The sequence below is a fragment of the Crocuta crocuta genome, unplaced genomic scaffold (assembly GCF_008692635.1).
Source record: "Crocuta crocuta isolate KB4526 unplaced genomic scaffold, BGI_CrCroc_1.0 scaffold38, whole genome shotgun sequence".
Classification (NCBI taxonomy): domain Eukaryota; kingdom Metazoa; phylum Chordata; class Mammalia; order Carnivora; family Hyaenidae; genus Crocuta; species Crocuta crocuta.
In genome coordinates this window covers 2,935,336-2,963,101 of record NW_027532605.1, presented here as the reverse complement: position 1 = coordinate 2,963,101, position 27,766 = coordinate 2,935,336, and the positions used below count along the sequence as shown (strand labels likewise).

The following is a 27,766-nucleotide window of genomic DNA, read 5'->3' as shown; positions in this document are numbered from 1 at the left end:
TAGGTACCATTACTTTACATAATAATTTCTCAACATCTAGTAAAGTAGAAAATGCACTTCCTAGGATGATGGCAAAAGTAATTAAAAAAAATAATTGTGCAATAGAATCAGAGGGAAATCAGCCCAAATTAGAGCAAACTATGGAGGGTTCCCAGAAGATGTTGCCAAGAAAAAAGAAAAAAATAAAAACTCAGATTAACTTGTTTTGCCATATTGTAAAAAGTTTTCACATTTTGAAAAAGGGTTTTGGGTTATATTAGTGACAGGTACATAAAATAAAGTGATCAAATAAAAAAATTGAGGCAACTAATAAATCCAGGGAAGATTAAAAGTAATACAAGAATGGAAATACAATTACACTATGATATATGGTCAGCTGTTAACAATTTTTATATACTCATTGTAATGTAAACATTGAGTATATTGACTAAGCTAAAATATATTATACAATGATACTGTGAAGGTGGGGGGAAATTTACATATATGGAGATCTGGTATACAAAAGCCATAGTTTAACCTTTTATAGAAAGAATTCAGGAGTTAAATATATATATGTACATATATATTATATATATATACACATTTATTATATATATATATACACATCATTTCTTTTTAAATCAAGAAATGCTAGGTGCACCTAGGTGGTTAGTCAGTTAAATGTCCTACTCTTGATTTCCCTCAGGTCATGATCTTGCTGTCATGAGATTGAGTCCCGTGTTGGTTTCTGTGGTGGGTGTGGAGCCTGCTTGAGATTGAGATTCTCTCTCTCTCTCTCTCTCTTTCTCTCACCCTCCCTTCTTGTGCTCTCTTTCTCTAAAAAAATGCTAGTATGATATTAGCATAATACCTAAGCTCAAAAAATGATCACCTTTGGAAAGTAGATTTAGAGTGGGAAGGAGTGGGACAGAAATTGCTGTTTTTCCTTGATGAAATCTTACATTACCTTGCTATGTGGCCAAGACCAGCCACACTGTCATCTAAAAGCTTGTTAGGAAAACAGGGTCTCTGATCTCATCCTAAGCCTGCTGAATCAGGTTTTACATTTTAACAAGAACCTCTGGTAGAATTTGTGAGGCAATGAGTCTCAATGTGCTGCATCCATATTATGTTTAGTCTCAAAAGAGTTGTGGAAAATTTGGAGATGATATAGATGGCTTCAATAATAAAAAAATAAAGCCCATGGGAACCTGTAAACAGAAGTGGAATTACTGAGACCAGAAAGTCAGGGTGGGGTTGGAGGCAGCAGAATCAACTCTGGAAGAAATGATCTAATATTGAAAATGTATTAATAACAAGTTGGAATCTTCTTGTATTAAGTTTCAAATAGTAAAAATAGTTCTAATATGATGATATGAAGGACAATTACATGAGGAAGACTTTATTGACAATGAGTAATGTTAAACTTAGGATTTGTTCCTGAGAAGGAAGTAGAAAGTTAAAGATGCCTCTCCCTCTTGGGTTAGATCCTTGTGATATCTTACATTGCCTTCAGGTAGTTGGATTCATGGGATTGCTTCTTACTGGGTTAGTAGAAAGTTATGTTAATGGAAATTTTGCTTGAAAATCCCTTAGACCATCCCTAAAATTACTACCAGTACATCCAGCACATGAAACAGCTAGTTTCGCCCCCCCAAACCCCCTCCTGTGTTGAAATAAATAAATTGCTATTTCTTCAGTTGAGCATGAGATGAAGTAGTCAGCTTGTGTTTAGGCATCAAGTTCAACAAAACCCACATTTTTTAAGCAACAGAGAATCTCACCGTCCTATATAAGGTGCTTTAACTATGCAAACTCTGACACAAATGAAGAATCCACAATTTCATGTTTGCTAATGGGTGCCTTTCACATCCTCACTAAGTTCAATGGCAGACAGGATGATATGAGCCTGCATAGAACCTTTAAGAGGCTCGGGGCAAGCACAGATGGAGACCTACATACCATATGTCTAAACATTTAACCATTATAAATCAAATTAACAAACTGATATATGATATAGCCTTCTGCCTTGACATCTAAGCTTTCATATTATCTAATTGGCCAGGTTTCACTTCCTCGAAGTTCCGGCCTGGAAAAAGGTGGGCCAATTTGGACCATTGCCCATCTCTCACCTTCCACCTCTGTGAGGAACCTCACTGATTAGTGTGGCTCATTGGCCTCTGCTTGTGCCTAGAAATATTTGCATTGGTGGTGCCATCTGTGCCTGGGACTCTGGGAAAGCACTCTGCCTTGACTCCACAGACATCTTTCTCAGTTGGGGGGGGGAGAGGGCACAGCTGGAGAACAGCTAAAGGGAGACTTTTTGACTATGATGTCCAATCCTTCCCCATATTAATAGCCTCTATAGTCTATTTTATACAGTTAAATGTAAATATGATATAATTATTCATGGTTACAGATGACTTCCTCAGATCTTTGTGTTATGGCACCTGTCTGTTCACAATCCAAAGTGTGAGAAACCAGGACTCTATAGACACAGCAATGACACTCAGAGCTGTCCATTCACGTTGGAAAAAGGCTTCGTGCTTTGGTTATTACTTTACTGAACTGGAATGTAGATGGTGAGAGGTTTCTTCAGTGATTGAAACTAATATCTAATGATTACTTAAAACCTCCAATGCAGTTGTAAGGCACACTGGGAATGAAATCCAAAAAGGGAGCAACACACAATCCAATCCACATGACTGGAGAAAAGTGCTCTGACAAAAGGAAGCATTGTTAACTTTCAAAGCTTGCGTGGCCATCGGCCACAATCTTTATTACTGTATCAATGCAGCCCAAGCCAGGGACACTACTCAATTTCACAGTCTCAGGGTCCATTCTTTATAGACTGGGGAAAACATTGTGGAGAAGATGCACCATTAATGGCTGTGTTAAAAGCCATCCTAATCAGCTGAGATGATTATGGATTTAAAATATCCATAATTATGATATTTATATTATATGGCACTGAATAATATAAATGGATTGACTTTATTGTACCTGTAAAGAAAAGCAGACACTGGATAATCTGCTAAGAAACTGGAAAACTGGCAGAACAGCTTGACCAGTCTCCACGTGGGAAAAAACACACTACCCTAGAAAGGTCGGTATAGATGTTACCATGTTCTTCTTTTCTTTCCTCTGCTCAGTGCCTAATAATACATCCTGGAAGTCTAGACTATGTTAACAAATAGCTATGGCTTTTGACTTGACAGAAAGCCTCTCTTAAGAAAATGGCTGGGATAAAGGTAGTTTTCACCTAAATTCCTTGCTCATCTCTTAACGAGCCATAATCTATGATAATGTTGCACGGGGAAGACTACGTGGAATAGAAAACAACAATCCATTCACCTAGAGTATATTTGTTGACTACCTATCATGTGCCAGACATTGGCTTTGATGCTCGGAAACAATGATAAAAGGGGAAATGATGGTACAATCACAGGAGATAGAGACCTCAATCACAGAATCAGAGGAAATGGATGGAAAATGACAACTAATTCTCAGCCTGTAAAATAAGGGGACTGTGTGCAGGGTGTCACATCAAAAGTTTACCTTTTAATGTTATCCTTGTATGGACGTCTCTTTTCAAAAGTGTTGCAACTTCTTAAATTGTTCAGAAGGAAATCAACTTCCTGTGACAATGTGTGGGCTAGTTCGCGTGTGAGTAGTGGATCTGTGTCTGAAAACACTGAACCTTGAAAGAACATCTGTTTGACTGTTCTGTTCAATGAAACTCAAGTCACCCAGGCTTTACTAATAGCTTCTTTGTGCTTCATGACTTTCCATCACATAAACAAAATTACCCAACACCTCAGTCTGAGGCTAAAACTGTCATTTATCAGTTAAAGCCTACCGACAAAGAGCAAACTCGAGAGACTACAATTCCAGCTTTCCTGTTCGAACAGTTTCCACATTTCAACAATACTCTCTAGTCAGTTTTTTGCCAGATAAGGACCTATGGGAAAGGCTGCTTCCTGGGAATGTTTATTTTATAGGGACGAACTGATGTCTTCCGAGTTTGGCCACTGGTAGGTGATGAAATTGTTTCTTCACAATGGTTCTTCCAAGGAAAAGAACAAAGGTGAGAGAAAGGAGGAGTAATTGTTAACCTTGATTTTGTGACAGCATGTCTACAAATTTTCCAAAAGATGTTGTGAAATTCCAAAGCAAATTATTAAAATTAAATTCATTTTTTCAAAAAAGTAAAGCTTGTACCCTATGTTGCACTTTTGCAGATTATAGAACCTTAGTCAAAAAAAGCTTCAGAAATTGTCTAAATCCAATGGTTTTCAAATGTTTTTTAACCTTGAAACACATTCTTGAAAAGAAATTCCCCATCTGGGTTCCAATCTGTAAAATATATAAAACAGAGCTATCTTGACTGAAGCTGGGGTGGGGGACCCAGAGCTCCACCTTTCATCACCCCACCCCCAAATCCAGAGGTGACTTCTAAGGCACCTCTTTGGTCCTTCTGGGGCAGTATGGGTCTAATGCAACTTCCTCCCTTCATCCAATCCTATAGCCAGAACCCCTGAACATCCTGACTGCCTCTTTTTGGATGTGAGTCAAACAGCCATGGGGTGCTAGGGAGGTTTGGAGTGGCGCCCCTGGGGAAACTACCATTCATGACATCTTGGTTTGTCCTCAATCAATAAGTATACAGCCGAAGTTCTGACAACCACAAAAACAAAACTGAGGGGCTCTGTGTGTATGTGTGTGTGTGTGTGCGTGTGTGTGTGTATGTGTGCGTGTGCGCACGCACGCCTATCAGACAGGCGGTGGGGACATGTGGGGTGGTAGTAGGAACCTGAGACATGTGATCCTATAAAGATGGCACACACATGTGGTCCTTTGAGGTTTCAGGGACCTGGAGCCAGAGAGGGATGTGCTCAGGGACCCTAGAAAGGGAACATCTCCAGCCAAGCACTTTGGCAGATGGGCAGAGAAGAATAAGGATCGGTGGTTTGTCCTAAGTCAGGTGCCATCTTTCACTTGTGTAAATGCCTGTTCTTTACAAAGGGAGAGCCTGGAGGGCTGGTCAGGAAAAGCCCCATAGCGGACGTCTATGCGCACAGCACATCACATTGGACCATGCCATTTGTTCCTCTTAACAACCCTATAAGTGCAGATCAACATGATGCCCATTTTACAGATTAGGAATTGGGAATTAGTGAGGATCAGTGGCTTGTGCCAGATCAGTTGCCTCTAAAAGGCAGACCCCAGCATGGTGCTATTTCCCATTCCCTCACTGATGCACGTTAAACATAAAGGGGGGGTCAAAAACAACATTTTCTGAGAAAGCATTCTTTTAAATTTCTTCTAAACTTTATGAGGATTCTGGTGTGAGGTAGCTATGTGATTTCTGCCTGGGTGGGTACAGTGAGAACCGTAACGGCAGCGGCTGGAGTAGAGGCGAATGGATGAGACGCTCCTCACATACCTGCCAAGATCTCCCGTATTGGAATCCCAGCAAACGGAGGGAGCATGGTGAGATAAGTGGCAGGAGGAAGGCAAAGTTCAGTGCCAACCAACAGCGCTTCTCCTGGGGCGGGTCTTCTGATCCCAGAGGCAGCATGGCCTAGTGGCCAAGAGCATGGAGAGCTGTGTTTTGAATCTTGGCCTGACATTCTGTGCCTCAGTTTCCCTAACTAAAATAAGTACACTAATAGAATCTACTTCATGGTCCTCTGCAAGAATTACATGAATCAATGTCAGTGAAGCTCTCAGCGCCCAGTATATAGTAAATGCCACAGGGGGATTTATCAAATAAATTCTTATCAGGCTGCGAACTGCTGCAGGTGTTCACAGATAAGGAACAACTACTATCTGAAATTTGAAAATGAGGTATAATATCCTACCTTCCTGTTTTCCTGATATTTTGATTACTACAATCTTTGGCGCTATGACTTTATGGACTCCATTTTATCATTAGATCTTCCCTAGGCCCTTTCCTGACTTTTTTTGATCAGTCCTACTGCCTGGCCAACCCCTTGATTTTTTTTTTTTTTTTTGCTTATCTTTCTGAGCCCACTTCATATATTTTGTGACTTCTCAGTTATTCCTGTAGTACATAAAACAACTTTCAGGTCTATGATTTATTTTAAATATACCTAGGAGTCATATTACAATTCTATCAACAGGGGGAGCTCAAGGAATAGCATAAAATAAAATGTTTTTTGATCTAGCAAACTTGAGGGGGAAAAAAGGAAGAATAAAATCATTCTGACATGACTGTATGATTAATCAGAAAACAAGAGGAAATAAATACATTCAAAGTAATATAAGTAGACAGTGTTAATAAGACATTGCTTGGCTATTATATAGTAGAAGATGATTTACTTAGACTTCTCTAGGGAAAGCTGAGTAAAGATTTTGATTTTACATTTATAAAGATGACAATGTATTGGAGAGTTGACTATTTAGATTATTTCCATTTGATTTGTTTTACTTTAGAAAGGTTAAGAAGCATTGTGTTTCGTCTATTCAGACTTAGCAAGTAGTATTCAGAGATGTTATGCTGCTTGAAATGTTTGCAACCCTGTCCAGAATTCCAGTGAGATGTGTGAAATGGCTTTTTATTTATAATGTGCTAATGTGTCAATTAGGAAGTTTAGAAAATGCTTATGGATTTCTACAAGGTGGGAACAATAACTCTGCTTATCGGTTTACTAGAATATTCTTAAACTCAAAAGCTCTGCTCCTGTGATATCTGGGCAGTAGACATCCGTTTGTAGCTCTGTCCTGAGACCAGACTCTACCCTGGGAGGAAGGTTTAGTTCATCTTTGGCGTGGCTGTAGTACTGGACAAATGCTCTCTAAGACACAATTAAGAGAATGAAAAATTTTTGGAAGAGAAAAATGTAGAGTATTAAACCTGCTGTGGTCAGTCACTGTGGTTTTGTGGGGAGGGCTAGACTGATTGCAGTTGAAAGTTGGATTTTATAAAGTGCCTTTATCCTTACAAATAATTCAAAGAGATTTCTCATAGAAGCTGTGACTGTAAAGCCAGGAGACTGAATCCATATCAACCACACCAGAGATAAGCCTCACTACTTTATAACTGCATTGTATAGATGATCTTGCATATGCAGCATCTCTGAACAGAGAACGTTGGGCATTATTCCCTGATCTGTAAGAGGAAAACATTTTCTCTATCAGATCATTTGCCAAGGATCACATTTTCAGTCATGGCCAGAAGACACTCAAACCCAGGTTTTCTACTTACAAATATGTAAGGCACAGATGTGTGTCCTAGCATCTAGTCCAACGAAACAGATGATCCCCAAGGCTATTTCCAACCCAGGATTTGCCCACTCTATTATTTACTCACTCAAAGGCAAACACTGGGACCGCATTAGTTTGTTCTGTTAATTAATTTCATCCAGTGGAACACCTTAAATATAAGGCAAGGTAACTGATACCATAAAGTAACAGGACCGTTTTTCATGTCTGATTATCATATACTATGTCACGAAGGTTTGAGACTTACCTCTCATCTGTGGAAAAGAAGTGATTTTAGGATGTTTTATAATAATGGAAGATGACTAAAGAAATTATGACACACCTGTGAAATATAATTCGGTGCGGGCACTTTAAGTGATGTTCTCTAAGAGTATTTAAGGTTATGGAAAGCTGTTCACCTTACACTGTCACGTGGGAAAAAAGCGGGTTATGAAACAATGTGTATATATTTTGTAAAGTGATATATACATAGATAAAGGTCTGGAATGATGTGAACTAAAATGTTAAGTTTTTCTTTTAAAAGGGTGTTATTATATGTAATTTCTATTATCTTCTCTTTAAGACAAAAATTTTTAGACTGTCTGCACTTACCAAGTTTTACATTTGTAACCAGAGAAACATGAATTTGATTTTACATAAAACTGTAAAGGGCAGCTTAAGAGCTTTGTAAAAATAAGATAGAGTTATTTCCTAAAAATAATTATCTTGTAGAAATCATTTTATACCTCATTTCCTTTGCTTCCAGCACTGGACTTCATTTCCTTTGGTTGCTTTGTAAAAAAAGAATAACAGCATTATCAGTTAAATATCAAGTCGGTCATACCTATCAGAGTGATTTTCTGGACCACAATTTTGCCTTCTAGAACGGTAACCCAGATGTCTTCTAATTGTGGAAACCTGACACAGGTGCCCAGATTCAACAGAAAGAACCTTCCGGTTTCATCTCATGGAATGTCATTTTAGAAACTTTCACTGAGGGAAGTGAGGAAGTTGGCATACTGTGAAGACTATGATTTTCAGTCCACATTTCAGAAAGAAGAAATCACGCTGGGATGTTTTAAAATCTACTCAGCACTCCTTTGTACCTGGAAGGTATCCCCTGAGCTAAGCTGCGATGGTTCTCAATCCCTGTGAAACCAGGTCCAAGACAGAGGAAAAGAAACAAACGTGGGGGTAGGGGGGTTGTGTGCCACGGGCACGGTAAGCTACTACATGGCGTTAGAGACTCAGGGACACAAAAATGTTCACGATCTAGATGACTTCATTTTTAAAAAGGCAGACAACGGTTTACATAGTGTGTATAGTCTGATCTCACTTAAAAAGCACATACACAAAAATTATAAAAGAATGAAAACAAAAGTAAAGATGTTAATAGTGTTATAAGGTAGTGAGATTATAGGTGATTTTTAATTAAAAAATTTTTGCCTCTGGTTTCCTACATTTAATTTTGTATTAAAAAGCAATTCAAATTATTATGCAAGGTGCCTGAGTGGCTCAGTTGGTTGAGTGTCCGACTTAGGCTCAGGTCATGATCTCACAGTTTGTGAATTCAAGTCCCTCATTGGGTTCGCTGCTGTGGACACAGAGCCCTTTTCAGATCCTCTGTACCCCTCTCTCTGCCCCTCCCCCCCACTCTCAAAAATAATTTTTAAAAAAGTTATTATGCAAAAGATAATATGTGTGTGTGTGTGTGTGTGTGTGTAATGGGTATATATAAATGCTTTGTAGCCAGAAGAGCACTGTAAAAACTAAGATTTTCTTATTTTATATATTATAACTGCTGGAATAAAGACTTAACCTCTTTTTGGTATATTCCTTATCCTTTCCACATGACTTTTTTTGAGAGATAGACAGCTCTAAGTTTTTTTTTTTTTATGTTTATTTTTTTGAGAGAGAGACAGAGCATGAGCAGGTGAGGGGCAGAGAGAGAGAGAGAGACAGAATTTGAAGCAGGCTCCAGACTCTGAGCTGTTAGCACAGAGCTTGCTGAGGGGCTGGAACTCACTGACTGAAAGATCATAACCTGAGCTGAAGTTGGACACTTAACCAACTGAGGCACCCAGGTGCCCCTAGACATTTCTAAGTTAATGGTCTTTTACAGCTTTATTTATTAGCAAAGTTGTCGATTACTGAAAATTTCTTAAGGATAGGAATTGAACCTACATGAAAAGAGTGTTAGTTATAAAGATGTAAAATACATGACTCTTTATTACATTTTATTTATTGATCAGTCTCACACTGGAGGGATTCAGTGAAAAAGAAATGTACTCTTTAATACTATAGACCAAAAAAAAAAAAACCCAGCATAAATTTGTATATGCAGATATCTATTAATCTAAATTTTATCTTTTATCTTTTAGAAACTAGACCCTTTGAGGCTGACTCAGTGGTGCCCCAACATTTGGGTGAGGTCCTTTCTGAGTGCTAATAAACCACGAGCAGCATGCATCTGGCAGGAAAAGCAGTAGAGTCTTTGGGAATCTAAGAACTATACGAAGAATTAGAAAGAAAGCAGGAAGAGAACTATAGGTTAAGAGGAAGTGGTATGAACAAAAAGCAGCAGGGTGAGGCTGGGTCAGAAGCTTTCTAGACATGCCAAGGCAAACCTTGTGCAACCGTCAGACCCAGGAACATCCTACCTCCCCCCAGGCTACTCCGAAAATGAAAGCACTCTTAGCCAGACATGTTGCTGGATATCATTTATTGGGGAGAGTCAAAAAATGAAACCAGAAATGCCTATCCATTACAAGACCAATTATCTCTGTTATCATTTCCAAACTATATTGACCAATTGCTGTATATACATAGGTACTATCTCACCATTTTTGAGAACTTGGACTTCTGAGTTAAAGTTCCAGTTTCTAATTTTTAATTCTTCAATAATGGCATGTTTTATTTCTCAGTATGGCCCTTAATCTCACATAAGAAATGCCAGAAACCAAAAGACATTGAATTATAAGGCCTATTCTTAAGGATATGTCTGATTTGGGGAGGGTGAGAAGCTTGTGTAACTTTACTGTTGAACTCACCAAATGTCGAAATTCTACTGAGAGACTTCCGTTAGAAGATTCTTCAATAGACATGGCTTTGACATGAGTTCCACAAAGGACAAATCTTCGATTGCTAGAGAGAAAATCTTAGCTATTTACATGGTTTCAGGTAAAATACATTTATGGTAACAGCAAAAAAGGGATAAAATAAATTTCATACCTTAGAGTTGAAACATTCCTGTAAAATCAAGAAGATTCCTTAAAATGAGCTATTTTGTAGATCTAGTAAGAACTTTCTTTGATACTTTAGAGGATAGTATAATATAGTCATAAATTTTCATTTCAAGACTTTATAGTAAAATTTTTTAAAGTCTTCATTGGAGTTCTATTAACTGTTTGAACTTCAAAGTCAAATATTTGAAGTACACTGATAAGTAATGTTAGAGAAATACATTTAAAAGTTTGAAATTATTCTAATGAGGAGAGTTCTTTTTACAAAGTCTCACAATTTCATGTTTCAAAGTGAAATTAGAAACTTACTTGTCAATAGATGCTTTCACCTTTACTTGATAGTTTAGTTCTGGCAATTTTATTAGCAGTCTGGAAAGACAAATAAGAATCAGAGCCAAAAATTAAAAGTGCTAAAAGCCTTTTTATATTTATTTATTTATTTATTTTTAATTTTTAAAATGTTTTTTATTTCTTTCTGAGAGAGAGAGAGACAGCATGAACAGGAGAGGGTCAGAGAGAGAAGGAGACACAGAATCTGAAACAGGCTCCAAGCTCTGAGCTAGCTGTCAGCACAGAGCCCGATGTGGGGCTCGAACCCACAAACTGTGAGATCATGACCTGAGCTGAAGTTGGCTGCCCAACTGACTGAGCCACCCAGGTGCCTCAGCCTTTTTATATTTAAATATTTAAATATATTTATGTTCTATACATATAAATTGAATTTAGGTTATCTTGAGTTATGTTAGCATGATTCATTGTTGAATCACTATATTGTACATATGAAACTAACATAACATTGTAGGTTAATCATATTATAATTAAAATAAAGTAAAAATAAATAAAAATAAAAATGTCCAATTCCTCTTTAGTTTGTCATGTTACTAATATTGACACCAGCCACTTCATATGTATTAACAAACATTTGGAATGTATTTCCATATTGCTTCAGTTGATGTATGTTGGATAATACATTGGCTAAGTCAGAAAAACAGTCATATATTTTGGCTAAAGCCCAAATTTGGGTTAAGTGTCTAAACATAAGAAAAAATTCTTTTCAAGTGTATCAGTATGGCTCCATTTTATTCCCATATCATAAAAAAATTATAAGCTTGGTAAAAACCAAATGTTTCAATGATTACTGTTTTATGGTAAAACGTCTGAGAAAAACCAGGTCTCTGGTGGAATCTGAAAAATTCCAATTCAAATGTATTTGCAATATTTAAATACACTATGTAAGTAACAGCAAAAATGTTCATAACTTAAAAAGCTTGAATTCCAAACAAACAAGTGATTAAAGATCAGAGTAAGAATTCCTTTAATTTCCTGTTCTGGTGTCAGATCCTTCTTATTCTTTTGCTTTTCTCAACTCTTTTGAGTCGTAACCTCTAATATACCCTTTCTGTGGGTTCAGTCCAGTTTCAGAGATATTAATTCAATCATCACTCACTCATCCCAATCATGCATTCATCCCAAAACTCATTCATTTACTCAGCATGTTTTGAGCTCCTCCTGTATACCCAGGACAGCCCTAGGAATGTGGACGTGGCTACGTATAAAAGGAAGAAGTCCAGCTAAATATAAAAGATGGAAATATGGAGAACGGAGATGAGCAGTGATTGGCATTAGAGAAATATAATCATAGATGATAGACAGCCCAAACAAAAGTGTGGGTAGAATATGACAAAGGCTCCTTAAAAATCCTGTATGAAACACAGGTTTGGTGTTAGGGTTTGGAATATGATAAGTATGTAGTTGTTAGTAGTGAAGGGTGAGGAGGTCATATGAATTAGGGCAGCAAGTTTTCCCTCTCTACCTTCCTCTCTATCATACCTCAGGAAGGACCTGATCCACTGTTAAGATGCTGATGACTAAAGGGAATCACACGTCATGCCTCATCTTGAAATAAGAGGCTGGAATGCTATGGGAGGGAGGGGTTTTAGGGAAAGTCTTGAATACTAAGTAAAGGATCATCTATCAAGACAGTGGAGAACAGGGTACAGGGAAGGATAGGAACCAACAGTCAGGTGGAAGAGGAAAGCAGGAACACTCCAATCAGGGGCTAATGGTCTGAGTTCCTGGCAATCAGTTCAAACAACATGCAAGGTGGTGCCCATTCAGGGGCCTCTTCTACTCTGAACTCTTGGCTGAAAGCATTCCCTACTCATCTCCCTTTTTGTCCCAGAGAGCATCTTAGACTTATGCTATCTCTGGAGGTGTCTCAGGGAAAAGTAGGATGTCCACCACCCCTATTTCCTTTTGGTGTATCCTATTTCCCTTTAGTGTTACTATCTTCTGGGTTATAAAGAAATGTAGGGATGAAGAATGAATGGATAACTTTTGAAAATCATGAAAATTTGAAAGGGAACCTGGCCTCTGCCTTTTGTTCTTGGTTCTTAAGTCTTACTGCAAAATTCACACAAAGGAAATGACTAAGAATTTCAAGTCAGGTTTTTAAAATGCAAACTGAAGAAAAATGCCTTCCCTTTAAAAATAGAGTTCTGGGGTGATAGATGTTAACTAAACTTATTGTAGTATCATTTTGCAGCTTATGTAAGACAAGTTGTTACACTGTACACCTTAAACTTCCATAACATTACATGCCAATTACATCTCAATAAATCTGAAATGAATAAAATGAAACAAAACAAAATAAAATAAAAATAAAGTTCCAATAGTGATGTGTGATCAGGGACCCTATGGTGGGGCCCTAAATCACCATCTACCATGGCATCATCACCTCTCATATACTAGTCAGGGGTGCTTAGCGATTAGGAATAAAAAGCTTGGGGGACTTGGAGATTAATGCGTGATGAAAATCTTTTGGCACTTTGAGCTCAAATTCATTATTTTAAGTGTCATTTGGGAAACTGATACGTCTTAGTTTCTCATGCTAATGGAAAGGATCAAATGTACAGACAAAGCAACAACAATAACACAAAAGTCATACGTCTTTAGATCAGGTACATAGTAAGGATATACTGAAAATTACAGCATTGAGAGTTTTCGTGGAAAATCCTATAAACTAGTTGCTGGGCAATCACAGAGGAAGAAGGTGCCATCATATTTCATGGGTAAAATATTCAAAGCCTTCCATATTCTGTCCTCAGTCTGCTCAATTCTACCTCTCCCTGCTTCACATGCTTGCAAAACAGACCCAGAAAGTCAATATTTCTGTCATCTGGCTCTTGTATAATCCCACTCTCCTTCCCGTCTCTGCTCTTCCTGCAAGGTCCTTCCTCAGAGGGACCACAAGTCTTTGCTAGCCTCTCCCAAGTCAACCCTTTTCAGCCATTAATCCCATGATTCCATGCTGTCGTGCTAATATCCCTCATGCCTTCATCTTTATTGTCATATTCTTTACAAGCTGAATATTAACATCTCTGAGGGTGTCTACCAAAGCTCAGTGCTGGGCATGCTGGAGGTGTTTAATAAAGAAGAGTGAATGAAAGGCACTATGAGAGAAACTGGTAGTAATTAATGCAGTGGCTGTGGCTCCACAAACAAATGAAATGATAGGGCACATTCTGCCTACCTTAGCTTTACAGTGAACTGAATGAGAGTTTTAAGTACCATCGGTCTCTGAGGGTGGGTTGGCATGCATGGCTGTCGTTCAACCACAAATGAGCTAGATTAAAAGGAAATAAAGCACATCTTGAAAACATTGAAAATACTGACAGGCTGAAAACCACAGAGAAACAGGATGCTGTCCTCTTAAAAGATCCAAATTTTCTACACTTAGAAGACATTCAAATGTCCATTAAGTTCAAATCTTTCCAAAGATTTCTCATAAATAATTACCAGGAGATGGAAAAAAATGCCTAAAGATGGTCCCTAAATCACCATGGTAAATAATTCTTCATTGTTATACCTGAGTCAAGAACAAAAGTCTATTTTTATCATACTAAACATGAAGTAAAAAGTTAATTTCATGACATCTCTGAAGTGGATATTAGAATTTCTGGATATTAGAATTTTTTTCTTTAGATGAGCTAATAATGCACATAAATGTGGTCTCTATCCTTCATTTCTTGGATATGTACTTAAGAAGAAATCATTTAAATCTTCTTTTCTAAAATGTAAAAAATAAACTTCAGCTGGATGATGTGTTTGGCTCATGGAAAACTGAGTCAGTTCTTGAGAGAAGTGTTGAATAGTGAAGAGCAGAAATCCTTCTGGAATATTCTGGAGCTTTATTACCTTTCTGTAATAGTGTCTGAGGCTCACTGTTTAACACTTGCCTATCCTCCCTCACCTTAACACTAAAACTCCAGCCAGGGTGTCCTTACAACCCCACAACTCGGAGGCTGCCATAAGGCATTTAGATGAATAATACTTTACTTACTTCTTAAAAAGGTTGTAGATCAAGAAGGTGACTCTTTCTAGCAGATGTGCTCTTTGCATGGGGATGGGATCCCCTTCATATGTCATTTTAGTAGACTGCTCCTCTAATTTCTCCAATTGCCTTCTGAGTTGGAATAGACTTTCTGCTAATAGTGTAAAACTATTGAACAACAAATGAAAATCAGCAGATAGTTTACCCACTTAACAATCTACCATTTTAACTCTTAACCACATTAGCAAATAACAAATTATTAAATAATTACTCAATTAGTACAATCATTTACTTAATTGCATTAAAAGTTAGTGACAGTTCTTCATGTTTATTTCCTGAGTCGGTTTTTCCTCTAAGGTGTATGATGCATGGGAAATGTTCTTAACGTTTTCTCATTTATACCTGTAGTTATAGACATCATTTACAAAATTTTGTCAACATCTGGAGCCAAATCTCTTTTAATTTTTCTTTGTTTACAAATCTGTTAAACATACATATGCTAAGGATATGGTACTCACTAATGGGTAGAGAAAGAACAAATATAAAACTTTAAAAATACATGATATGAAGAGTGTTATGTGTAAGAATACTAAAGAAAAACGACAGTATGAATTGAACTGCCTTCCCTACCACAATATGTATTACAAATCCCAAGTATTAGCCAAAAATTATCAGCGTATCTATCTGGAGAAAGGTATGCATTTAGAGTTATTCACTATGTGGTGACCTCACCTCAGAAATGGAGGTGGGTGCTTGGGCCTGAAGTTTAGGGAAGAGAGGCTGAAGGCGACACTGAAGGGACTGTCAACTCCCGAGTAGTCAGGACGTCTGGACAGACTTGCTAAATCCTTCTGGCCCTGACAGCAGTTCTTTCTACTTAGAAGTTTATTCCCCACAGAGAGCTGTGAAAAGATCCGGTCAATCCCCCACAGAATTTGGTATAAGCATGGTTATCTGCTAAGTTCTTGATCGCTTCCTTTGTTGTTTATCTTGTTTTCAAAACAAGGGATTACAGTGAGGAAAATCAGTATGTTTTAAAAAGAGCCCAATTCCTTACTCTTCTTGAGAAGTGGGCCTGGCGGGGTGGAGCTTTTAGTGCAAGTGGCCCCAGTTATGCCATATTTCTGTTGTATTGCACTGTACCCTTTGAAAGCAATTTTAGATTTCAGCTGAACATTTTCCTTCTTTTTAATTATTTTTTCTAAGTGCTCATTTGAACAGATAATTTTATGTGGCACTGATGGAGAAGAAAGCCCTATCAACATTTTTCTTCGAATGCAAAGGATATCTGCATATGATTGCCTATGCATATGGTAGGGGATGCCTGTTGTATTAGCCATTTGAGATTTTTCATTTAAATACAAAAATAAATCACTATGGAAAACACAAAACTAATGTGGAACTTTGCGTTCTTAAGATGCCCCTTTAAAAACTAGGATATCGTTTTTCAAGCTTTTGAAGTTAGTGCTTCTTTTGTCCTTAGAGAAAGCTGTATTTTTTGCAGGTTTCAAAAATTCACTTGAGTCTTTTAAGATTAATATATTAGATGAGAAAAGTAAGCAATTCTTATGCATTCTATAGACTTCTATTGATGCTTTATTTTTCATTCCAAAGGAATAAAATTAAAAGCACGTGGGGGTGCTTGGGTGACTCAGTCAGTTAAGTGTCCAACTTTGGCTCAGGTCATGATCTCATGGTCTGTGAGTTTGAGCCCTGCATCAGGCTCTGTGATGACAGCTCAGAGCCTGAAGCCTGCTTCACATTCTGTGTCTCCATCTCTCTCTTTCTGTCCCTTCCCCGCTCCCACACTGTCTCTCTTTCTCAAAAATAAATAAACATTTAAAAAAAAAACAAAAAAAAAGAAAAAAACACATATACACTTCTGGCTCAGCTACACTGAAGCTTTGTACTTCCTGTGGTTTTCACTAGAAACTAAAGTCAATTTGTTTTACCAGTTTTGAAGCTGGTCGAGCCCATTGTGGAGCGGCCCTCCAATGCAGGCAATCTGCTGGCGCCTCTTCCAGTCCTGCAGCTCTTCCATCAGCATGCTGTTCATTAACAAGTCCGTTTCATTGACTATTTGTGTCATTTTACTGAGGACTTCCTAAAAGCAAAGGTGGCTACTGAAACGATTTTGAGGAGACACAACCAAAGTCACTCAATTCAACCTGGAAAACAATTTCTCTGACCTGGAAGATACAGGCTTGGTTACAATTCTCACTAAATACTTTATCAAATACTACCTTCTCGTTATCATAGCACTGCCTTTCAAAACTTAAATTATCACAATTAAATAACATCATGAAGAAAGAAGCACGACCACAGTTAACAATCTCATAATGTAAAGTCATTTAGTATAAATATATTGAGTTTGTACTTCCTGTGACAATATTGAATCTTCTAGTCACACAGCCGTATCCCTGTTATTTAAAAAGACATAGATTAAATTTATATTCTTATAAATATGTTTATGCATTTATTTTTAAATGCAATGACTAAAATTGGAGATTTTCTGTGTTAGTTTTCATTAGGACTTTATCTGGGTTTAGGGAGAAGTATACCTTTCAAAGGCCTGGGAATTAGAAATTGCAAATTCCTATCCTGGTTCTGTGACAAGCTATGTGAATTTGGATAAGTCACTTAATTTGTTGGAACTTTATATTTTGATCTATACTATCAGGTGAATGGATGGAATTATTTCCAAGGTTCCTTCTGTCCTAAAATCTTATTTTTAAAGTAGAATAAGATGGCATGCATAAAACATACAACATAGATTTATTATTCATAAAAGCATTAAGCTTATCTTGGATTAAATGTTTGATGTTTAAAATCTGATATCTAACTGTTAAAGTTTATAATATAGGGTGAAGCTAAATTTTACATTTATTTGTGCTCACACAAATTCCTGTACAAAAAAATGAAACCTAACTTTTAGAAATAAACTCTTGATTTATCAGTAACTGCTCAGGTTTAAACGCACTTGTTTTCAAGGAGAGAGAGAAAGTTGTAATAGAAATGTTTCCCCTCTTTTTAAAATAATTCATTGAGCCAGAAAAAAGTTCTTCCTCTCCTTGAAAGAAGGTTAGATTGAATATGTTCAGTTGTCAATGAACTATCCTGAAATCTAAGAAATTACTTAGCATGAGGTCATTTTTCAGAGTAGAAACTGGAGCATTGATTTTTCTATTAAAATTTTAGTAGTCATCAAGTAATATTTTAATTATACATGTGTAGCAGAACCCATAGCAGCATATTAAGTACAGAATCTGAAACAGTCATGTCTGAAATAGCGGCAAATAAAAATTGGGTGAAACATTCACCTTGAAATTAATGGTAGCTAGAGTAAATGTGCAGCATAAGCAAGACAAATAAACTCAAGAGAGGTCCAGCTTTGTACACTTAGCAAGAGAAGCACTCTTCCTAGAAACGCTGCCATTTACTATTCAACCTAAATAGGACTGAAGGAATTCAAGAGCTTGATTCTTTTCAGTAGGACCAGATGTGGGAAAAGGAGAAAAACAGGCAAAAGGCCAAATTAAAGTTTGCTAACCTTTCTCTTGAAGTCAAGACTGTTAAGCATTTCTTGCAGAGTCAAAACTTCCTGATTCATTAGGGCATTGTTCTTGTCCCCGTGATCTGTGAAGGAAAAGAGATGAGATGTGGAGTCCACTTCAAGGCAAAGCCCTCTGTCCTGAAAGCCAAGTCTGCTGCAATTTCCATCCTCAAGTCTCAAGATATAGGAGCCTAGTGTGACCGTTAGAGATGAGCATGAAAGTAAGTCCCTATCTGCTCATTTGCCAGGAAGGGTCACCACCAAGCAAGCCAGTGAGGAACTCTCTATCTTACAGACCTTGACTGAAGACCGTTCTTCACACCATGTTCCTTTTTGGGACAGAGAGAGAGGTAGAAAAGTTTTTGAAATGTATTTCTTTTTAAGATACCTCTACATTGATAATAGCCCTACCTGGTTGGCGTAGTAAAGAAAGGGGACTGTCTTTGTGCCCATTAATCATATCTGACTCCTCCTGATGCCTTTACCCATTTGCCCCACCCTACTTGATACCCAGGAATTATGGAAAACTGCCTGAAGAGTTGCAGTTTTATCCACTTAGTCTCATGAACTAATAAAGATGAAACCTTTTGCTTTCTTTTTTTTTTTCCTTTGCAGAATGGACTTGCCTCACAGTAAAACTAGAAGTAGGAAAGAGTTACAAAGTAAGAAAAATCTCAGACTGAAAAAACTCAGGATGGTTTATCCTTTTAAATGGGAGACGTAATAAACATTGTATTATTTAACTCGAACATTAAACTATGGGTATATAGCAAGAGATTATTTATACCCACCACTCTTATTTATGAAAAGTGAAGGGTGGAAATGCCAATCTGACCTGTGTGATTGTAAAAAAAAAAAGGGGGGCCCCCAAACAACATAGGCCCAATTTCTCTACAAAATAGTACTGACCCCCAGGAAATAATTTTTTGGTTGTATTCACAAATTCACTAACTCTTAGATCCCAAATGTAGAAAAATTTTGCTTCTACAGCATTTTATTAACTCAAAACTTCATTAGCTAATACTTTTCAGTCTTGACCAGCAAGATGTAACTTGTCTCCCATGTGTCTTTCATTTCACTTAAAACATTTCATTTTCACAGGGTTCATGGGTGGCTCAATTGGTTAAGGGTCTGACTTCAGCTCAGTCATGATCTTGTGCTTTGTGAGTTCAAATCCCATGTGGGGCTCTGTGCTGACAGCTTGGAGCCTGGAGCCTGCTTTGGATTCTGTGTCTCCCTCTCTGCCCTTCCCCTGCCTGTACTCTGTCTCTCCCTCTTTCTCTCTCTTTTTCTGTCTCTCTCTCAAAAATAAACATTAAAAAAACATTTTATTTCACTATAGTCAACAAAATTATTGATTTAAGTGATAGAATGATCAATTTTATTCTTCGTAATGCTCATGAAACACCTATAATATCAATGTAACTCTAATTGTAATATGTTAAGTTCAAAACAATTCTATCATTTAATGTATTTTGTTACATTCTACTTCTTTTTTTAACAAATTTTTTATAAAATTAAGTAGGCTCCATGCCCAGCATGGGGCTTGAACTCATGATCCTGACATCAACAGTTACATGCTCTACTGATTGAGCCACCCAGATGTCCCTACATTCTATTTCTTAAATTGGTGGTTCCCATATGAGATTTGGGATGAGACTGCATTCAATGGACTGTAATGCTTAATTAAATTTACAGTTTTAAACTTTTTTAGGTTCGTGGACCCCTTTAATAATCTGATGAAACCCATGTTTGTGCCATATTTTCTGAAGGGAAAAATTATACATATAAGTAATATAACTATTTTAAATATCATCTCATAGGCGCCAACACATTCTGAAGATGCCAGGAGAACACGTCACTCCTCACCTATGCCAAACATGATTCCTATCTGAATATCTTTGCTTTTAAATCTTAGATGAAAGTTAAGGTCACAGTCATCCATAAATTCCAGTCACTGCTTTTGGTCACAGTCATCCATAGTTCTTTCCAGATAAATTTTAAGCTAACATCTCAGTAGTTAAAAATGCTTCTGTAAAGAAGAGATTTTTATCTGATTTGTTTTTAAAAATTGCTTGAAAACAACTTCAGAATTACAAAAGAGTTGCAACAATAGCACAGAGTGTCCATTTGTTCTTTATCCAGCTCCCTCTAATATCTTACGTAAGTATAGTACAATTACCAGAGCCAGCAAATTGATTGGTACATCCTATTATCTCATCTAGACCTAAATGGAATTTCTCCCATTGTCCCACTAAGAGCAGCATACTTCAAATGATCAGTCCACTGTTACTTGTAAATTTTAGACCTTATAAAGATTCTCATTCTTTCATTGCTTTTTTCCCTTTCCACTTTTTAAACAACATCTAATTGCAAACAAACTCAATGTTTAATCACAAAGAGATAATCAAATAATTGCAGTGTCCTTAAATTTTGACATTCATACAAGTACTGAAATTGTGTCTTCAAAGATTTTTTATGATTTGGGAAGATATTTAAATTAAATCTTTAGTTTAAAATGCAATACACAAAACTATGTAAAGGATTATCTCAAGTCTTTTTCAGATAAATATACGTATTTTAATATATAGGGAAGAGGCTGGAAGGAAATGTACTAAAATTTTGACATTGTTTATCTATAGATAGTGGAATTTTGTATGATTTTTAATTTTTTAATGCTTTTGTCTACCTCCCAACTTTCCTACAGTGAATCGCATTTATACTTTCAATTAAAAAATATTTTTTTAAAGGAGGCCATTTGCGGAGCTTGGATCCGCGACCCGGAGGTCAAGAGTCTCACACTGTATCGACTAAGCCACCCTACATTTCTACATACAATTTAAGAAATTCTATTTAAAAAACTCACCTAGGGATGACATTAATAATTTCCTGATCATGCTAGGGAATTTATTATTTTTCTTAGTTGTGATAATGATATTTTGATTCTGACTTCTCATGAGCTGTATAATTTACTTTGCATTGGTTGATAAAAAATAAAATAAAATAAAAATATGTATATATAGAGAGAGAGAGAGAAGAAAAGAGGAAGCAAAATACTTTCCTGCACTCTCTTTTCAAACACCAAAGCACTTAACTTAGGGAAGTAGATCAATTTATCAATTTTGTCACTAAAGAGGAAATCCTAGTCATGTTGTATTTATGTCCCTGGGTAGAATTATAGACGAAATAAAAACTTACCCATTGTCTGAATTGTTTTATACCTGTAGTCAAATTCATCTTGCAGGTCTTCTAAATACTTGGTGTCTTGTTCTGTCATCTTTTTACAAAAGAAAACATACTCTGTTGTTACATTTAAGCATGCCAGGGAAACATCATATCAGTATTTCAAAATACACTATTTGGTGCTTTAGTCATGTCCTAGATCAAATTTGTTCAACTACATTTCTAAAGAGCTAATTCCCATGAAGTTTGAACAGCACTGGAAGAAGCAGACAAAATTTTCTCTTCTTTTTTTCTTCCTGATTGTTTGGAAATCTCTCAGCAGCCTGCCTCTTATTTCTCAGTTAGCTCCAAATGATGCTGCTAATAACTTTTTTTTATTGGAGAATATGGATACCTTTTCCCTTTTAGTTCCATATAGCCTGCATTAATGTACCGATTATCTTTTCACTTAAAGGCTCTATTCTAATCTGCTGTACTTTATGACAATTCAGCCTACATTCCCTCTCTACTTCTTAGAAAAATATCTATGCTTCTTCTATGTCTCCTGTTTATTTCTGCTTCGAGATTTCACTTTGCTTTTCTCCAAACCTGGTGATGTCTCTGCTCAGACATAATAGGTAATAAGTGCCAAGATCTGGGCTAAAGGCTTTTCTTATATTATAGTCCTCACAACAATCCCATGGTGGTGGTTATCCTCACTTATACAGATGAAGATGCAGAGATTTACACATGTGAAGGTTTAGAGGCTTAGAGTTTGGTGGGGGGAGCTACGGTCTCCAGTAAACTGAAGTTGAAAAGCTTCCCCCAAAGAAATCTTTTCTAATATGAACATAGTGTGTGAGAGATATGTATCTTATTGACAAATTACCCTATGACTTCTGTATGTATTAGCTTTGGGCACATAAGAAAAATATGCAGTTAGATGTATGAGGCATCCTTGCTAAGTTTCTATGAGATCACTCACCTGCACACTATTTTTAATGGCAGTTACTTTGTGCTCCACATTCCTCTGCCTTTCTGAAACTGAAGAACTTTGTAAGGATTTCTCCAGAGGTCCCTGTGAAAAGAATGTCTTGAAATTTTAGTGATGGTGATAAAACAAGCTTATGATAAATGTAGCATATGTAACATACTTTGAACTGAGGTTTGGATCAATATGATATGGACCATTCTACAACTATTAAGAACCATGCTTTAGAAAAATATTTAATGACATTTAAAGTAGCATTAAGTTGTTAAGAAACAGAGCAAATTATAAAAACACCGTATGTTTGTGATCTCTATTTCTCATATATATATGTATGTAGAAATATATGGGTATATGTATAGACATGTGAACTCAAGTACATATGATTGGAAGAACGTTTTGATAACCACAATGTTATCAGAATGAATATAACTGAAGTTACAGATGATTTTATGGCTTAAACTTTTCCCCCTAATGTTCTATAACAGACCTATTGTTACTTTTGAAATTCTATAAAATGAATACATATAATTTAAAATGAGTATAGTGACTACGTTAAGTTGGACTTAAATTCAGAATTAGAGATGTTGAATCCGTTGGGATGAGATTTGCTTTCACACCAGAGCAAAAGGGAGTTCACTAAAGACTAGCCGAAAATGTTAGCCTAGTTAAATAGAAAGGTGCTAACCAACTTTTCCAAGCACCATTTCTTGGCTATTCAAATAATCTAACATTGAGTGTTCCTCAGATACAAAGAAATTGAGTGTGTTCCTTAGATATCAAATGAAATAGATAACCAGAGATGAGAATTAGAACATGAACAACCCCTTTACCTTATAGCTGGGTGAGGAACTACGGTTAGAAAGGCTGATGACTTGACCAAGCAAGTCAGGGGTGGAACTTCAAGTAGAACCCATGTAATTGGCCGTAGGTCAAGTGTTCTTTCAACTACACCACGTTCTTCAGATTGGAAAATATTTATAAAATTCCCTCTGATTTTGTCTTCCATCATTTCTCTCTCTCTCTCTTTCTCTCCCTCTCTCCACACACACACATACACACACATGTACCCCCACACACACATATATCCATCCATATATTTGTATATTGGTTTGAAGGTCTGAAATTTACAACAGTGCTTCTTTTATGGTAGTATGTGGTACTGGCAGATTATTTGTAGCTTCTAATTTGACTGATATCTGACATTTGAAGAGACAAACACGCATACACATGCACACACACACACACACACACACTACAATGACTGGAGATAAGAGGGATATAGAAAAGGAGAGTTGAGAATATATGAGAATATCATATAATAGTAGTCATAGAATCTTAATTTGTACCCAATTGTGAGTCAAGCTATATTTACTTTAGCAGAACTATACTTTAGATTTTCAATTAAATAAAAATGATACTGCCCTTCTTCATCTAAGAAAGAAGAAATTGTTAAAATTTCATACTTCTCCCTAAACAACCATAACCTGACAATAACTAAATCTAAAAATTCTTAATGGTTCCAAGAAAGATACTTTTCTTGGACCTTTAAAAATAATTATAGCGCTTTGACTTACTAAATTATGGAGCACGTTATTTGGAAAACTGCTTACTTATTCTTTCTTTTGTATAAAGATTAACTGAAAAAGTATTCCCAAGGGCTTCCTTGTTTCCTCCATTAGTCTTTGTTAAGGGCTCTGAATTCATTCAGGATAGTGTGATAAAATTGAATTTAAAAAATGGCAGGGCAAAATACATTGAAACAATCAACAAGCAAGTATTTGTGGAGTTTCTATAAGATAAAGTTTTTGCTTGTGGAGTAGTTGTAGACTTGTGAGGTAGGAAATCAGGAGACACGGAAGATTTTGAGCCATATCAATCTCTAAGGATAAATATGCTGAAGGAAGCAAAATCCAAATGGTAATTAGGAATTAAAGTAGGAGGTACTTAACTATAGTCCTCAACTGGTATTTGAAGATCATGAACCAGAGTGTGACCAATGGAAACAGAAAAGAATGTATAAATAGGATTCCAGAAACAAACTCTAGAAAGACTAGGTAATTATCTCAGTATGAAGGCAGGGACAAGGAACTACTCAAAAATGATCCCAAGACTTTGATTCCAAGTGATTGGAAGGATGGTTGGCACCATTATCATAGGTAGAAGGAGCTGGATGGGGAAGAAGATAAGAATTTCTGTTTCAGAAAAATTGAGTTTAACAAGATCACAAGTTTGGTAAACATTACCTGAACGGGCATGTTGGCTGCAGCCAATATTCTCCTCTCTTCCCTTAAGCAGTTTGAAATGACCACGGCTACATGCATTGGATTTCCATGAAATTTTCCCTGAAAAAAAGTGAGCAAAAACAACATAAAAGCTTAAATGTATATATCATAAGGAAACATCACTTCTTGCAAATCAAAAATAACCTCTCGTTAAATATATGAAATCATTTGGATTTTATTTCAACAATCTGCTCTAAAACCACAGAAACTTATATTGTGAATAAAACTCCTTTGTAGCATATTGCTCTGTCTTAAAAAATCATTTTTAATAATTAAAGAGTTCTTGAGCACTTCTGTAGGAAAGGCTCTGAACACACACTCAGGGGGTTCGGTTTATTTTATGTTTGGGATAGGTTTTACGTAAAAGAGTTACTTCTCTGTAAATTGTTGTGAACCAGATGGTCCCAGCTGGTCACTTGTTAACTCTGTACTTCGTGGTATGCTTCAAGCATTCTCTGGGTCCCTGGTTTGATGTTATTCATGTCTACGAGCTTCTAACTATGTGAGTTTACTAGAATGGAACTATCATGCATTTCAGCAATAATATATATTCTTTTAATATTTATTTGATTTGAGAAAAAAGGAGTACGAGCAGAGGAGGGGCAGAGAGAGAGAGAGAGGGAGAGAGAGCGAGAATCCCAAGCATTGTCGTGCTGTCAGAGCAGAGCCCAGTAGGGCTCTGGATCTCAGGAGCTGTAAGATCATCACCTGAGCTGAAACCAAGAGTTGGATGCTTAACCAACTGAGCCACCCAGGCGCCCCTTAGCAATAATATTTTTATAATACATAAGCATTTTTTAAAATCACACCTAATACCTTTTTTATTACCTGTGCAGACATTGGTGCAAACACTGGAAACTGGCAGCCTGTGGGTTTAATTCAGCCACTGGGTATGTTGTGTAAGTTCAAATATTGTAATCCCTTCAGGAGGAGCGTGTGTCACCCACAGTTTCCAGAAGGTCCACCACTGAGAAACCCACACACTAATTTACCTCACCAGCCAGGGCCCTGCAGGTGTCTGAGATGTCTTGGTTTATAGAACGATTTCCAACAACACCATTATTTCAGTAGTGTTAAACTTCTTTGTTATTAGGTCTTTTCCAAGACAGGGTTAACAGGATGCTTAATAAATGTAGGAAATTATTTAGTTTCCCTTCACCCTCCTCTCTGAAGAAGGTGATAATTATCTATGAAACAGTCAAAAGGTCAATAACAGAAAAAAAAAAAAACCCAGAATAACAAACCATAAAGTGGAAAATTAACAATTAATCAAAAGTAAGATTATACAGATTGATAAGCCAAAGGATCTTTCAAGGAAAGAAATGAGGTTGTAAATATTTTTATGACCTTCACTGCTGCCATAATTTTATGAGGTGATGCATAGTAATTGGGACGTCTATTTGTAAAACTAGGGTAAACAGCAAGTTTCTGCGTTCCTGCTCTTCCATATTCTACAGACTGCAAAAACCTTTCTTCTCTTTTAAATTAGAAAGCTCCAAAAGGAAAAAAAAAACAAACAGAAATAAACTGACAGCAGCCCATAAGGTAAAGAAATGAAAATAATCTTATTTATTAAGCAGATATACCAAAATTCCCATTTCTGCATGCTGACAATTTCAGATGGTCTCTAGTTAGAATTTGTTCCTGTTGTTAATTTTTCTATTGATTTTCTCCAAATACCTTCTGTTCAACTTCCCAAGAAAGATAATCCTTTCTTATTTTGCCTTTTTATTTTTTAATATTCTGCTTTTAAAAGTAAAGGGCTTCCTCTAGGGCTCATTTGGAGGCTCTGTTATTTACATAAACTTGAAAACTCTTCCCATCCAAAATCGAGTTCCGCTAAGACCCTGAGAATCACCATTATTTGCCTTTGTTTTTCTCACCCTATGGGAGCTTTCCCATGATCATTCAGATACTATCTTTCAACATTTCTCAGCCTTATTGTGTACATTTTCATTTTCCTTTCCTACTTGAATTGTTTACCTTCCCTTTCAGATTCAGCTTCCTCTCACGTCTTATAAAGTTAAACTGTTTATTTTTCTCCCTTACTTAAAGAGAGCACAGCATCACCATTGTTTTCATCTAGCCTATCTTTTCACTTTTCCTTTTGGATTTTTCCTAACTTAGTCCCTCACTTAAATGTATGAGACAAAACATCTTATGGAAAATTGATCACTATAGGTTCAAAACCAAATGAGTGCTTTTTATTTTTGTAAATATCAAAGATATACTCCTGTTCATCTTTCAATTGCCACGTATATGAACCTTAAAAAAAGAAAAGCAACCAAAACCAAAACCAAACCCAACCAAACCAAAACAAAACAATACCCCTGACTGTGTGTTGTGGGAGGAAGGAAGAAAGATAACGCCAGAGAGAGAAAACTGCCCATTTTCTCTTGGGTGTGTGTCTGTCTTATGTATGGATAGTGCATTATCTTCTGCTCTATGGCTGTGTTTTCACACGTGTCAATGAGTAGAAGTGTTTATTTTAGTGAAATCAAACTTATTAATTCTTTCTTTTATGATTAGTGCTTTTTATGACTTAGGAAATCTTTCCCTAACCTGAAGTCATGGAGGGTTTTCCCCCTATGTTATCTTTTTATCCTGCTGTTTTTCACTGTAATTCCCTTGGAGCTTGTTAATAATGAGGGGTCCGTTTTACATTTTCCTATGTGGATACCCAGTTCTGACAATACTTATTGAAGTTTCCCTCCACCCCCACTGTGCCCTGCTGGGCTGAGTCTGTCATAAATCAAGTGTCCACATGCAGGTGGGTTTGTTTCTGGACTTGATTCCATCTAAGATTCTATCTCTGTTTTATCCACCGACTATTTTAGTTACTAGAGCTTTATAATAAGTTTTGACATCAAGTAAAATAGGTTTCTTTGCACTTCCATATAAAATTTAGAACCAGCTTGCCAGCCTGCACACATGCACATAATCATGTTGAGAATTTGAATGTCACTAAATCTTTTAGATACATTTGGGAGACTTGGA

General features: G+C 36.6%; 1 protein-coding gene across 1 annotated transcript in view; it reads right to left on the bottom strand.

The window, feature by feature from the left end:
- STAT4 (signal transducer and activator of transcription 4) overlaps positions 1-27,766 on the bottom strand; it is a 116,793-nt gene that overhangs the window by 12,988 nt on the left and 76,039 nt on the right. Inside the window, exons 6-16 of the mRNA XM_077780207.1 lie at positions 24,731-24,829; positions 22,482-22,574; positions 21,533-21,611; positions 18,332-18,417; positions 16,734-16,885; positions 14,791-14,949; positions 13,981-14,073; positions 10,758-10,817; positions 10,438-10,455; positions 10,257-10,350; positions 7,953-7,997 (exon numbers count right to left, since the gene is read on the bottom strand). Coding sequence (XP_077636333.1) covers positions 7,953-7,997; positions 10,257-10,350; positions 10,438-10,455; positions 10,758-10,817; positions 13,981-14,073; positions 14,791-14,949; positions 16,734-16,885; positions 18,332-18,417; positions 21,533-21,611; positions 22,482-22,574; positions 24,731-24,829 — 978 coding nt within the window. The remainder of the gene's footprint in view (positions 1-7,952; positions 7,998-10,256; positions 10,351-10,437; positions 10,456-10,757; positions 10,818-13,980; positions 14,074-14,790; positions 14,950-16,733; positions 16,886-18,331; positions 18,418-21,532; positions 21,612-22,481; positions 22,575-24,730; positions 24,830-27,766) is intronic.